The 15798-nt window shown below is 34.7% G+C and overlaps 1 protein-coding gene across 1 annotated transcript; it reads right to left on the bottom strand.

The window, feature by feature from the left end:
* Positions 1 to 7714: 7714 nt before the first annotated feature.
* Positions 7715 to 15457, bottom strand: LOC130892534 (excitatory amino acid transporter 2-like). Its single transcript, XM_057797989.1, has 9 exons — positions 15202 to 15457; positions 13376 to 13712; positions 12664 to 12706; positions 12351 to 12409; positions 10295 to 10644; positions 9705 to 9930; positions 9504 to 9638; positions 7878 to 7986; positions 7715 to 7824 (listed from the first exon to the last, which is right to left on the bottom strand). Exons 1-9 carry the CDS (start codon positions 15338 to 15340, stop codon positions 7753 to 7755), a joined length of 1470 nt encoding a protein of 489 aa, XP_057653972.1. The 5' UTR covers positions 15341 to 15457; the 3' UTR covers positions 7715 to 7752.
* Between the last annotated feature and the right edge of the window lie 341 nt (positions 15458 to 15798).

The following is a 15798-nucleotide window of genomic DNA, read 5'->3' as shown; positions in this document are numbered from 1 at the left end:
CCGATGTCCTTTGAGAAACCGATCAGGCGCTTTGACTTGAACCCTTTGATGTCATTAGGCAAGTTTGGAGGTTTGCCCAGGTGTTTAAACAGCGCTGCACTCCAGATCATCCATGATGTATATTGTCCTTCGCTTGTCTCATGCCAGGTGTCTCTATCCATGTCTGTCGAGCCCGCCTTGCGAGTAGACCGTTGAGAGGCGCGATAGCAACGCTTTCAGGATAGGTTCTGGATCCATCGGTGGGTTCGCATATCCCAATCTAGCGAGTGAGTTCACTCCGTCTTTGTTGGGTACCTAAACGAGCTGAATCTTGCAGCCATCTCTCACCAGATTCTATAAGACTCAAGCACTAGCCTATAGAACACCAGTAAATCACATCAGTGTGACAACTAACACTTTGCTTGAGTACCATCGCGTGTTGTTTTAACACTTAAAAGCTATACACAATGATTTTTTTCAATAGAAATAAACCACTAATAATTGAATTATCTAAATAAAAGAAGTTGGTATGATTAATTCGAAAGCCAAACCGATGAATGTTATCTGCGATGTAATGAAAATGTTTTATTGTATAAACAAATCATTTACATGCTTGTTCAATTAGAATTTAAACTTGGAAAACCTTGTAACCTTTAATATTTCAAGGTTTCTTTTGTGCGTACTAATTTTTTTTTCGTGTCATACGAACGCAATGACCGATGTGTTGAAATACTCATATATAGAATTTGTAGGTATTAATTTATTCATACACTACTACACTACTTGTACTACAGAAATTTTAGCTGCTCTTTACTTTTCATTAAAGTGTCAGTATAACGCATTTGCAACCATCCGGCAGCCAACCGGAATTTTGTGCTAAAAAATTTGCGTTGGCTGCACTGAGACTTCAATTTTAACCAATCAAATTCGAGTGAACTGACAGTGTATCAGTCAAAGTATAGTTTTGTTTGAAGTTTCCACGTGCAGTTCCAATATTACATAAATTCGAGAAGATGAATTGCAAAGGAAAAAGAATAAGAGAGTAGTAAGAGTGAGGAAAAGAGTATCAGATGAATCATCAGTATTATATTTCCAAAGTAGTCTGTTTCGTAAAATTTCGGGAGAAGAATTAAGGTTAGAAAGTACCTTTCAACTCTCGGTTGACACTTCAAACTTTGAACCAATGGACAGTCAATCACTCGTTCGACCTCTGGCTGATTATAATACGTAAATTTGGCTTCAACAAACAATTAAATCTCGGCCGAATTTTATAATACCGACTCTAAATTGGTTTTGGATTCATATTTTTTATTGGAATAAGGAAGAAGAACATGAGGAATTTAATTAGTTGCCGTCATTATAATAAAAGCGAATATAGAATGTTTTCCAATAGATGCTTGAGAATTTACTCAAAAAAAGATAATTCTGAAGTAAATACACACAATTCAATCATTTTTCTTTTTCCTTAAAGTTTGTATAGATCTGCAACAATAATATAGAGAATTTACACTTATTTCTAGAAAATTCTCCATCTGATCTTAGTTGGCGAAACAAACATTCAAGGAGAAGCCAACTATCAGAAGAACAGCAACCTAACCTCCAAGGAAATGGGTCAAATCATGGACATCGACATCCCAAGATCGAGATAAAACTAGAGAAACAGGGCAAGCCCTAAAATAAGTGGGAGAAGAAGAATTTTAGTTGAGGAAAGCTCTTCATTAACCCAATTGATGAAAAATACTGAGTCCTGATGAGTCATAGGTGGACTTACCAAAAACCCAAACCAACTCTCCACGAGGGAACGCGATTGCGAGAGTGTGATTCGCCTCGATTCTCTGTCCCTCGACGCGAGTCAAAGGACGTGAGAACGTGAATATAGATTAAATCGAGAGGATGTCTAGCAATCCTGCCGCATTCGCTCACCAAGAATCATCGAGAGAGCCCCTAGATTTGAGTTGCGTCGATAACCTCAACATTTTTGTTCTGAGACCATCCCCTTGAGAACAGGAAAAAAATCACAGCTAAATCTGGAGAATACGGTGGATGCGGAAGCAATTCTAAGCCAATTTCATTCAATTTTGCCTGTCTTTTAAAGGTTAAGGCTAGCTGAAAATCATATGAGTTTAATACTTGTTGCGTCATCTATGATGACAAATTTTCAGATCAGCTAATATATAGAATCTTCACTTCTTTTATTCTTTTAATGATTTTCAATAAAACTTTTTTTCGAAATAATTGATTTTTTATTTGTCTCAGTGTCTCCGTCACTGAGACACTGAGAAATAACTAAAATAATCGAACAATCAAAAAGATGTCAGAGTCGGACGACGGGCAATAATGCCATTCATTCTCGTCAGGCTACTGGTATTTGGTGTTGCCTCATTACGAGTGAAATACGATGCGCGGCTTCAATAACACCTCATGTTGGAAATAATTGGTCGGGTACACAAAACGCTAGTTTCTGTTAGGTGGTCCATTCGACTTCCCTTCACGGTCGTAAACGGATTCACCAGTAGGTTTTCTTTGTTCTCATTTTCTCATATTACAACGAACTTTTTTAAAATTTTTTTCTCGGTTTTGACAACTAAAGTTTCTAAATGAATTTTGATAACATCTCCTCTCGGCCAGAGTAGTTTTATAGTACAGATAAGAAGAGTAGAAATTAATCTTTGTTATTAAACTCTTTCAGAATTTATTTCGGGATATTACTGAGTATGGAAGAGGGCTAAAGCAGGGTGATCTCTTATCTATTTTACTTTCCGAGGGTCGCTACTTAACTTTTGAGTTGGACAAATAAAAACAAATTTTTATAATTGGATATGTCTTCATTGTTTTTCAAAATACTCTCCATTAAGATGAATACACTTTTGTATGCGTTTGACCAATTGTCCAAACACTTCCAAACCATGTGAAGTATCAACCGCTTCTTCGGGTGTAGAAACAAGTTGATCTCGTAATTTTTTTTGAATAAGAAGAAATTATTATTATTATATAACCCATCAACTCGATGTTTTGACTGTTCGAAAACGTTTTTGTTTGAACCGATATGTGAGATTCATCTTCTGCGATTGATCTACCTGATTGTTTCGAACACTTCTGGCAAACAAATTCTGGTGTACTATTCAGAATTGACCGTTCTAAGTTCATCCAATGGAACGGTGGCGACGGGTCCAGTTATTCCGAAAAAACAAGCGACGATATTTGCTTCGAAGTGCGATTTTACGCAAAGCATCGATGTTTTCTGGCACAACAGCCGATTTTGGATGACCTTTACGAAATTCATCGTGTAGCGAAGTGCGAGCGCGATTGAATTCGGAAAACCAGCGAAACGCTCGAGATGCTCGAAGCGAGGTTAATCATTACACTGCTATTGTTCATGTTAACATCAACGTTGCCATATCTCAAAACTTAGTAGAAACCTTCGTACAAAGGAAAACAAGAAATATAATTCTGATAAGTTTAAATCTTTGACTGATAACAATGAGGTAAAAGATCTCGAATAGCAGAGGATTGTAGAACGATAAATAATATTGTGAAAGGGAGAATATCCAAAGCAGAAAAAATCGATTCTACAAAACAATTCAAACGAATATACTAACCTAGAAGTGTGGGAAAGAAAGTTGAGTTGAGTTGAAGGAAGTATATAATGAGGCTAATATTCCACAAGTAAACAGAAGAGTCATTGGTTGAGGCATGTATACAGAATTAAAGCTAGAAGTATTACCACGAGAACTCAAATGGAGTGCGAGAGAATCAAGAGAAGAAGATGCCAACCGTTAATGAAATGGGTAGAAAGTGTAACATCAAAACTAATAAAAGTGGGAATAACTGAGAACAGAGGACACAAACTAATGGAGAAGAATTGTAAATAGAGTAGAAGAAGGGAGATAAAACGGATAATTGAAGAGTTTGAATTCACTTTAATATCTAATTTTGTACTTTCCTCATTGAACGACAATAGTTAAATTAAGAAAAGGGAGTGTAAAGTACTATAAATAATGTATATTAAACGTTACCAGTTGGGTGCCGTTAAATAAATTTATGAAGTGTCTCGATTTCAATGTTGGATCGTCGAAAATGAATCGCAATTTTTATTCGACACACGTTACCTGCTCCAAATTATTCACACAAAATAAAACAAAACTACATATTTGCATTTAAAACCAATCGCTTCAATTTTCTGGTTATAGTTAAAAAAGTAGTTGTATATTGAAATTAAATATACGGTAGCAGAGTATAAAAATTATGTATGTTCATTATAAAGATGAAAGAATAAACATTAACTTTCTAAATAACATAATCATTTATAACCTATAAGTTAATGAATAAATGAATAATGATAATAATATGCGGCGGAAAACCTTCAAGTATGTTGTAGAAACAAAAGTAAATTCAAAAATGCGGCAGCAGCTAAATACTTTTATGGCTCTCCCGACCGCTCGACTTAAACGTTCCACAAGCTTTGATTGGCTAAACCTTATTGTTAATTTGCGATTAATCTATGCGTTACAGACATATGATTGTTTGGTGATTTTTAATAGATTTTTTTCTCTTAATGCAGTGATATAACTCGCATGCAAACGTTTTTTTTATTTCAGTTTAACGTGCCTCGACAGCGCTGGTTATTGGCACACAAAAACAATCAGAAGTTAAATAGAGTACTCCCACAAAATCTATTACAATGCATAAATTAAATTATATTTTCTCATACAGCTTGGTAGCTTTAAGAAACTCCACGATTTTCCTCATTTCCGTTGGGCAGTTAAGTGTCTCCTTGAGGTTGGTTTTCATATCAAACTGCAGTCGGTGAGGATGTGCTTAACAGTCACAGGAACTTGACAAGTTCGGCAGACAAGACGACTTTCTGAATTTCAGAATAATTCTTTGTGGCTTATTTGGCATGGCGATCGGCACATTCCAGTGTGCGATGGAAGCCAGATGAGAGAAACTGTTATATCAAGAGCAATGAGAGTTTGGTAGATGTCATGAATGTTTTGGACTATTGGATGGTCGGTAAATATGGTTGTGATTGACTGTATGGATGAAAGAGAGTCAGTACATATGGCGATGTGTTTATGGGGAGGAGAAATATATTTGAAAGTTTGAAGGATACTGTATAGTTCACCAGTGTAAACACTACACGTCGAGGGTAAGCGAAAAGAACTTATGAGTTCGTGGTTTGTAGAGACTGCGCAACCCGCACCGGATTCAGCTTTGGAGGCATCCGTATAGAGAACTAGGTCGAAGGATTTTTATGCAGAATTTCCAAGAATGCTTACTATACAAGAACGCTAGGAGATTCGTGTTTATTGTAGATGGTTAGTGAGGTATCTACTATGGGAATATTGGTCGGTGTTGCAGGTTTCCCTATAACCTGGTGAACCGATTCATCAGCCAAATGGCCGACGATAGGAAATAATGCAGCAGCAGCTGTAATCGCCCACCCCCAATTACCCACTTTTTTATTAAAAATAGACAAAAAACAAAACAAAAACACAAAATATAGGCCTTTTTTCTACTCCGCCCGTTTTTTTCTCTTTTTTCCGGCCTGGAGCAGCACAATTCCAAACTTATCACCACAATCCCAGCCCTGAAGAGGAGGTATGAGGACCTATTCCAATTAACCTTTCTCTCTATAAAAATTTTCCTCATTCCAATCGAATACATCCAACAAATCTCTCTCTCTCTCTCTCTCTCTCTCTCTCTAAAACATAAAACATTTGTACTATTTAGAATCTATAAGCAGGTTAATTAGTTGGTTATTCACCTGGTTTATTCATTATATTTAAACAAATGTTATTTTATTCGAAAATCAATTCAAAAAATATTCATAAATAATATAATAATAATTCATCTGTCTCTTAAAAGAAGTGATACGCCCATGGCTTACGTATGCTTCATCATTTTATTACTCTATCATTCATAAAAATAGTCTATAACTTCGTCGAAGCGTTGGATTGAGCAGTATAACGAATCTTTCACCCGAATTGATCTTAATTCAAATTATTATCGGATATAAAGAATTTAATAACGTAGAATTTGGGCAAAATTTCTATTTAAATTGTGGTCAACCCGCCCCCTTCAAAGTATTCCTTTTTGTTTCATAGAGAATGTATGAAAGAATTGCCTTCGGACATTTAGAATGTGCGGAGACCGATGCAGATGTGTAACAACGGAGATGTGTTACGAGAGAGGAAAGCCCATATAATTTGTGCACATAAGTGCATTCCATTCGGGTGTTAGAATAGTAATCGACCCCTTGCTGCCGTCCTCGTCCTCCTCTCCGCCTCCGCAACTCCCTAAGTGCATTTACGTGTCGAATATATGCGAAAAAATATGGCGTACTCAAACATAATGCGGACACGAGAACGGAATGCCGGGAATCGATCACAACATGTTATATAACTAAAAGTCCTGTCCGGATGAGTCGTTTCTCGTTTTAAATCTCTACTATCGTAATATACTTTCCATTCGATCTTTTGATTCGTTTAATTTGTATCAAGTTTTAATGGTTTATAATGCCACGTAAGATTTTCGAATCCAACGATTTAAAAATTCAAATTGTTGCATTTTATCTCGATACCATTTTTATTATAAGAATCGTCAAGCTCCTCAACATAGCCATTAATTGCTTTTCATTGTTGAAAAATTTTTGACCATCGAGCTATTTGTTCAAGTCTGGGAACAGAAAATAATCCGAGGGGGCTAAATCAGGCGAATAGGATGAATTTTGGCCGTTGCAATAACGGATGTGTGAGCTGGTGCGTTGTCTTCACGAAAAACACTTTCTTCTCAGCCATATGCGGCCGATTTTGCTTGATTTCTTCGCTCAAACGTTACAATAAGTTCGCATAATACTCGCCGTTGTTTGCTTTTTCTTTTTCAAAATAGTCAATGAGAATTATCCCTCGTGCATTCCAAAAAAAGACGCCATGAACTTGCCTACAGACGTAACGGTCTTTGCCTTCTTTGGAGCCGGTTCTCTCTCTCCAGTCCGTTGTTGTGATTGTCCTTTTTGTTTTTCAAATTTGGAGCAATGAGCCCACGTTTCATCCATGGTTATGAAACGGCGCAAAAATTCAGATTTATTTCTGTAAAATATGGGAACATCTTCCCGACGCTGTTTCTGTTCCATTGTTAGCAACGCCACACCCATCTTGAGCACAGCTTTCTCGTGTCCAAATTTTCAGTTAATCAGCGATGTACCTCACTTTTTGAAATACGCACTTTTAAATGATCATCCAGTGAATTCTGTTCAACATTTTTGGAGTCGTTACTTCATTTGGTCGACTATTGCGATGCCGGTCTTCGTAGGTCGTACGGCCTCGTTTAAACTCTGCTGTCAGGCCAGGTGCTTCAGGGCACATCATCGTAGTAATTTTCATGTTTTTAGTAATTTCTGGAAACACGTATACGAGAAAAATTTTTTCTTCAAAAAAATTGCCATAGAATTGAATTCTCATGGTTATCTTGGGTTTACCATTAGAAGTCCTAGCTGTTTGTTGATATTGATTCAATTTTTAATTGTGAGGATATTTAGCCTCGGCAATAACTGCTGAATAGTACTCAAAATCAGTACGTGCTACAACAACTTCTTCTACGCCATCGAATACAGCTCGAGCTCTTTTCAAAATTGTTTCTTTGAATGAAATAATAGTAACTACATATTTTTCAAATAAAAAGTTTGTTTTTTCTGCGAAACATTCGGAGAAGTTGTAAATGTGTTTATACTTAATTCATTTCACTAAAAGACATTTATTAAATAAAATAAATTCATACATTGTGTTCGTTATCTATAAAAATTTTATTCCTCATTATTCTATTATCGTCGAACGTCGTGTTATCCTAAAATTAATTTGATAGTTACTCCAACGTCAATTGTTCGATAATTTACTCACTTCCTCAATTTGATTGTTGTACATTTGCAGTTCCTCATGGGATAACTTTGCCACAATGGCAGCAGTATAGCAGTCGCCCAACATATTGTTTGTTGTCCGGAATCGGTCTCTATAAAACATTATTCACTTTTAATTATCCAGGTACAATATCATGTAAGATTTTGAAAAAACATATCTTATCTTTGATTATCTTAATCAACTCTTCTCATACGAAACGTGGCAATTCAAAAACTAAAATTTGGTCAGTAATCTTGTATTTACGAGATTTCTGCAGCTATGGAATCCTATTTTCCTTACTCTTTGCAGACAACTATCAAAAATACTTACAAGTAGACCATAGATACTTGAAAAGATATAATGACAGCGAAAAAAACTTCTCAATTGCCCAAATGGATCAAGGATCTTTCTGGTCTGTAACAGAAGCGGTCAACAAAGGCTTTTGTATGTCAAAAATTTCACTATTGATTGGAGAAGATGGGTCAAACGCAGTGACCGCAAAAGAGACATCGAACTTGTTGCTGCTTCATATTCAACTATAGTTTCGCAGGAAAAACTACCACCCAGCATACCTGGAGCTGGTTCATCGTTACCAGAAATAGAATTTTGACATAACGATGTGACAAAAGGCTTATACATTAATAAAGTCACTGGCTCCGATGGAATAACACCAATCGTATTGAAGAAATCCGCTACAGGACTAACAAGTCCGCTATGCACTTTTCCCTATCATATAGAAGAGGTCTCTTTCCAGAAAAAGAAAAAAATACAGTTCCTAACAACTACCCTCCGATTGATTTTGTCCCAGCCAATTCTAAGAAAATCATTAACAAGCAAAACTTGAAATATCTTGAGTCTGCTAGCATCATTAGTGACCATCAATTCGTAAATATATAGGTACCAACCGGGTATAAAGCTATAACAAAATATGGGGAATTCCAAGCAATCGCACTGGACATATCTAAGGCTTTTAACACGGTGTGATACACCAAACAGTTTATCACCCTCCCTTGTCTGGTTTGCAAGCTTTCTAACACACACCCCTCGGAAAGATTTGAGGTCAACGCTGGTGTTCCCCATGGAAAACTTCTAATCCAATCTATAGCTTTGCCGACGATAGCACACTGGTGTCGTCGTTCATATCAACCATTCCAATCAACTCGTCAACACCCAATTCCGTAGACAGTAACAGATCACTACCATCAATACCAATCTTGAAAACATTCTAGAGTGGGGTAGAAGCAATCTGATTTAGTTTAATGCAGCAGAGACAAAGGCTACTGTTTTTACAAAGAATGCTGGAGCTGCAGCTCAGGATTTAATTCAGTTTGGATATGAAATATCACCTTCATCGCAAATTCGTTATTTCACTGTTGAGGTTGGGAGCAACATGTTCTGACATGATCTCTTTAACTGTTACGAAGTCTAAATTCGTCGCATATTTGGAGCTCGGCTCCTAAGCATACCCCGAGCAAGCTCGAATCAGTACAAAACAGAGCAATTTCACTAATATGTGATCCAGAGTTGACCACTAACTTGGACAGCTTACTATTACACTCGGATCTGTTTATAAGTAATAGAATTCACCCTCTTGTGCTTGCTTTTTACATAAAAAAATAGATTACTCACAACAGCCAATCTACGGCGAAGAGAAGAGGGGTGTGATGATCTGGAATACCAACAGAAGACAATACCATGAATAAAATTACTAAAGCTGAACTAGGCACGCTAGTAACCGCAAAAGACATTATTGCCGATGTAAACCTATAAAAATAAATCGAATGAGAAATAATCTGAGTGGGATATTCTATAAAATAAATATTTGATTACCATATCGTTATAAGAGTTCCTGTAGCCAAAGGAAAATCCGACATCTGAGCTAAAAATATCGTGGAAATGGCTAAAAACATAGCCGTACCATCTAAATTAGTATTACATCCCACTGGTAATACAAATCTTGTAATTTTCGGATCGATTCTTACGACGTTATCTAGAATATCCATATTAATTGGCAATGCGGCTGCTGTGGAAGCTGCGGAGAAAGCGGTGAGAGTTCCTTAAACGAAAATATAAAAACTCAAAATGCAACAAAGGAATATTTGGTTACTATTCAAAACAAAGAACCGTCTTCGTGTCTAGGTTTTTGGTTCGAAAGTTTTCTTTTAATAGAGTTTGTTGCGTGAAACTCCATCATGATGTAAAACGACAGTCACCATTATCTTCACTCTGCCTCGATTTTGATCCGCTTTTTTTACATTCACAATGTTTTCATTGTGAATACTTTGTTTCCGAATCATAATCGCTTCTGATCCAAATCGATAGTCATTCGAATTATTGGTCAAGTATTAATTTTTGACAACTTCCTATCCAAATTCATATAATTGCAGTGAAATTCATTTGAAACTATATCTAAAACTCACCTTGTAATATACTTATATAGAATTTGAAAGGATTTTTTCTTATAATAACGAGATAGATAAGTTGTATAAGTATGAATTGATAAATTGAAACGCCCAGTATTACAGTGAATATCAACCATCCCAATTGAGAAACGACTAATTGTATATTCGGAACTGATATGATTTTTCCCGCAATGATGCTACAAAGTCCAACGGGTGTTATCCATAATATCCCTCTAACCATTTTCATGATAACTTCGAATATTGTCGAAAAAAAATCTTTTATTATCTGCCCTTTGGATCCAATGGTTCCTAGTATGATTCCGAATGTGGTACAGAAGAAGACGATACCAAGATTGTTAATTCCTGATCTGGAAATGAATTATTATTGATAACGTAATGGCAATTTGATTATAATATATATTTTTGTGACTGCATTCGCAAATTTCGGGAAACAGGCTTTAATAAATGTACCGCAAAAGCCTAAGAATCCTTAAAACATAGCTGAAAAGGCTTCACAAAAAGAAAATGTTCAATTATTGAAGCTTTACCATATGAATTCATAATTTTTTTATTAGATTTGTTAACGCCGTGATACAAGGCATTACAATTTTGGATTCTTGTACGACATAAATAATTCAAAATCTTTGCAAAATATTGAGGTTTTTGAGCACTCTAATGATTTAGGTCTAATACTTCAAAATTGAGAAAGCAAAGATATAACTTTACAAAGAACTACAACTTTTAGTGCATAATCTATCAAATTACTTCAGGTAGCCAGTCAGATAATTCAATACATAATTAAAAATGCACTGGAAGATATCTATCCTAAATACAGCTTCCACAGAAATAATACAGATTCATATAAGAAACCAACTTATTTGTGTATAGTCTGTTCTCTGGTGTGCTGTAGTAAATCCATGTTTTGTCTACAGTTACACTTCTGCATTTTTTATTAATTGTGAGGTAACTACAAGATACCTGTGACTTCCTGGATCTCTTACCCTTCCATCTTATCAAGCAAAACCTCATCGTGAATTTTTACAGTTGTTTTGTTTCTAATGACCCTCAATGAACGTATTTCCAACGTTTTGAAATAAATGTCAGTAATTTTGACAAAGAATAAATCTTCACAGTCCACGAAATTCACACACACTTGTTTTTAAGTGACGTATTCACACCTCGAATCACTTTCAAACTCACACTACGTTTGGTACTTGAAATCATGAAAAGTTTATTGAATCAAAATTGTTTCTCATTGGAATTGCTCAAACTGTGTCCAGTTCACTATCTAACAAGAGAATAGTAGACCTGATGTGTTTTCGATCATGCCCGGACTTAAACGAGTCATAATTAATTCCAATGAGTCTTCTAAATTGTTTGGTCGGTTAACGTAGAACAAACTAATTGAATTTCTACACAGAAAAAATCAAGGGGGATAAAATTAGGTGACCTAGGTGACCAATCTATTGATCCATGTCTTCTATTCCACCTTTCTTCAAATTGATTTTCCGCAAACTTCCGAATATTTAGACAAGAATGTGGTGGTACACCATCTTGTTGGAAAAAAATACTGTGATTCGAGTTTTTCCTATTATTTGGACTCGGAAATGCCGCAATTAGGTCCGGAAGTACTGACTATTTCAAGATGTTTAAAAGATCATTCGGCTGTTAAATTCTCGCGAAAGAAATATTTACCAATAATTCGTTCCCTGACGATTCCTACCAGACATTAATGTTTGGCGAACGTTAGGTGGGTTTTGTTTAAATCCAGTGGGAATTTTTCCGAACCCGACAATTGTATCGATTTAGTGTACCACGTTTCATCATTTTCATCACAATACAACGAAATTCCAAATGTCTGTCCGGATTGTTCTATTTTGATTTAGGTAATGCGTTTTTGGATTTTTTTTTCAAAAAAAGAAAGTTGTACTTTTTTAGAATTTTTTGCATAACTTTATATCATATTATGAGGCAAATTTAATCTATTTCACTGACGTATTGAGAAAAAAATGGTTTAGAATCGAAAATGAAGTTTTGTTAATTTTGTCATAATATTCTAGTTCTTTGTACTTACCTATATTTTAGTACTCTTTGTACATTATCCGGAGAATTCCATGTATAATCTGTATATACCTTAAAAATAAATATATTTAGCTTAATATTTCAATCAATCGTCAATTCGAATACAGATGTATTCGAAAGCTCGGAAATATATTAAAGTTAGTACACTTTGGTGTTTCCCACAATCCCATTACAAGAACGCTTACCTATATATTGGAACTAAGTCTTTGCCAGTTAGATTATGAGCGTTTTCGTAGTGGTAATTTGGCAAAATTAATCAAACAGCAAAGTTTAGGTACTATATATTTGGATATTGGAATACTCACTTGTTGGAACGTGGCTTGAAAAATGTTATCCGCTACAATATTCCTATAAAATAATTTTAATCGCATCAATTCTCGATCTGTTGTAGAAATAATCAATTGATTCTATATCCACTTCAGTGAAGAGTTCTGTGAATATACGTAGTGCGGTCCATGAGTTCTTGGTATCTTATAGTAAATAGGGTGCGTTCGTGAAAATCTCTATGCACGCGTTAGTCTGAACAAGCTTTACACAAAGTTTCAATTTGATGCTTCGATCCGTTTTATTATAGTAGAGGTTGAACGACCACGAAAAAGTTCACAAGAAGCACCAGTACAATATTTTGTGACTGTTATTTTGATCTGTGGCTGCTGAATCAAAAAATTATCCCAAAAAAGCGTGATTAATCCAACCAAGGTGTGCGCTTCCTTCACGAAAATACTTCTGCTTCGCTTTCCAAGGCTACTGTACACGAATGTGGCGTCGCAGAGATTGAACATCCAATATATAGTTCTGATCTGGCACCGTCAGACTATTTTTTGTTCGTAAAGCTGAAGGCCGGGTAAAACGGTCGCATAGAAGCTTTTGTCAGACGTGAATGAAAATAAAGGTAGAAGATATTGAAAAATAATCACAATTTTCTTGTAAATTTGTGATTCTTCTCACTTTGTCAAGTTAAGAATTCATAGATCGCACTATGTATATAAATGTATAATAGAAAAAATAAAAATTTACCTTCCCATATCGAGAACACTGTCCAATACGAAATTAGTCTGTTTCAACGAAACATTTTTAATAATTTGACTATTTATTCCTTGTTGACCGGGATGTATTATGACAGCCAAGATAACACCGAGCAAAGCGTTAAAAGTAGACGTTAACAAAAAATACGTGAATGTTCTTAAAGCTATTTTACCATTCAATTTCGCATTAACGCTTGAACATCCCGATATTAAACTGGATATTATCAATGGCATTATAACTAATTTCAGGATTCGCATGTACAGCTCGCCTGGATAAGAAATTAAAATAACGGTTGTATCGGATAATTCTAAAATCCTCAAACAAAATCCTAAAATAAATCGATTTCATTGAATTAGTTGACTAAGAACTTGGTAATAGTTCATTAAGTTTAAATCTATCTGCATTGGAACGCTTGTGGGAAAAGACCTGAGCAGTTTTTTCTGCATGTACAAACGACTAACGTAAAATATTTGTTTTTCTGAAGTGCCAATCACCAACATTTGAAACTGACAACAACAAATTTAAGCAAAAAAAATACTATCGACAGTTATAAATGTCTTTAGCAAATCAGAAACAAAGAATGGTATAATAAAAACCAAAAAACAGCTTGCGAACCAAACGGTAGTTGTGAGAAAAATCAATAATTTGAGAAGCAAGTTTTAGATTCAATATTCTATACAGACCGCTAGCTGAAATTTCTATAAAGATAAATATAGCAAGCAAATAATATAGAGGGTGTCTCATAGATGTCGATTCCCAAAGTTCATTTGGGTGCGCTACAATTCGGGACGATTTTTAATCCGTAAAGATGCGCCAACTCGGAACGGTGATATTACAGATAAACGAAAAGGTAGTCTGAGTACATAATACAACTCGTAAAATAGATATAGTTACAAAAATCCAAAAATTAAAACCTAGAATTCATAGTTACCTAACCTAAATTTATAAATAATACAGATGTTTTTAAAATTGACCGGGTACAATATTTTTTATTGGACAATGATTTAACTAAACTATTAAATATTGTCCAAAGTACTTTTCGATATGTAAAAATGTAAATATATATTTTATTATTGTTTTTCATTTGTATTTGCAAACCCGAACTGCATAATCTTCCATCACGAGTTGTTTAATCTTCATGAGAACCACGATCACGAGTACATTGTAACTAAAGTTGAAATTTTATGGTCCGTATTAAAAATTTCGATTTGGCGCATTTGGTTATTAAATAATCATAGAAAATTTACAATATCAAAACCACAATTTACAAATTACCAAAACCCTACTGCATGAAATTTTGACAACCATAGTTACACGCAAGTAATTTAACTTCAAACGCCCCACTCTTCATTCGATAATATTCTAATAGAAAATTTTCTATGCCAACCGTTCCGGAATTTTCTCTTTTATTAACACACTTATATTAGATTCACTTGTATGTGAGTTTGTTTGTTTGTGAGCTTGTCTATAACTTTCCTTCGAACTAAGAGAAAGTTACTTATCTAATAAAAAAATCGTTCGAAAAAGGATTCGAATCTTGGTGTTGAAAATTAAGCACTTCGATAACCTGACCAACTACACCGCTATGGCTCGATACAAGTTTCGACGAGATGTAGGTACAATTAATAAACTAAAAAGTAAAAAATGAATCAAGTTTAAAAAAAAATTCTAAAATAATTGTTTTAAGCTTATTTAATAAATTATTTTCAACTTTTTAATTCGATGTGCTTTAAAAGTGTGTTTTTTAATTTTTTTATACTATTTTTACTCCAAGAACTTATTAAATAAAGTATGAAAATCTTGTAATCGTAACTTACCTATAATAAATCCCAATAATACTCCTACCAATGTTAATACTAATAACAAATTGTCCGATATCCATGTTTTCAAAGTATTTATCAATTTATGTCCATTGTTAACTGCTTTTCCAAGCTCTTCTGTTCTATTTTCTGTCATCTTGTTGACGTAGTAACATTAACTGATATCAAAATTGTCCTTCATCTTTTGAATTAAATAATTCATGACGCTTTGTCTTATTACATTCAATAGAAGTAATGCAGCTTGGACTATAATAGATTATTGTCAATTTGTATTTAATACACCATGAAGAAAAATAAAATAATATCTAATAGTCGTATTAACAAATATATTGGTAGATAGTGGATAAGTTAACCGGAACCGATTTATAAGATTTTAAAGACAAAGAAATCGATTTTCAATTCCGTTCTAAAGATTGTTTTCGTAATCGTTTACCAGTTTCAATATCTCCCTTTATAACACCAAGAAAGGAAACTAGTTTCAATAAATAATGTAAAATTCGTAGTATTTCTGGATTTGTTTTATGATGACGTATCAACTAACCAATCGTTCAAGAGATGGTATATGGTATTATTAGTTCGAAGATTACGGCTGTC

Source organism: Diorhabda carinulata, chromosome 4, assembly GCF_026250575.1.
Source record: "Diorhabda carinulata isolate Delta chromosome 4, icDioCari1.1, whole genome shotgun sequence".
In the NCBI taxonomy this organism is placed as follows: Eukaryota; Metazoa; Arthropoda; class Insecta; order Coleoptera; family Chrysomelidae; genus Diorhabda; species Diorhabda carinulata.
This window is presented reverse-complemented; position numbering and strand designations above follow the sequence as displayed.

What these genes read in the sequence shown, in the direction of transcription:
- LOC130892534 (XM_057797989.1), bottom strand. Translation starts at nt 15,340, where the DNA reads ATGACAGAAAATAGAACAGAAGAGCTTGGAAAAGCAGTTAACAATGGA. An exon ending in ATTATTGGGATTTATTATAG is followed by an intron (nt 13,713 to 15,201) that starts GTAAGTTACGAT and finishes GATTTATTTTAG; the next exon opens with GATTTTGTTTGAGGATTTTA. An exon ending in CTATATAAGTATATTACAAG is followed by an intron (nt 9,931 to 10,294) that starts GTGAGTTTTAGA and finishes TTTTCGTTTAAG; the next exon opens with GAACTCTCACCGCTTTCTCC.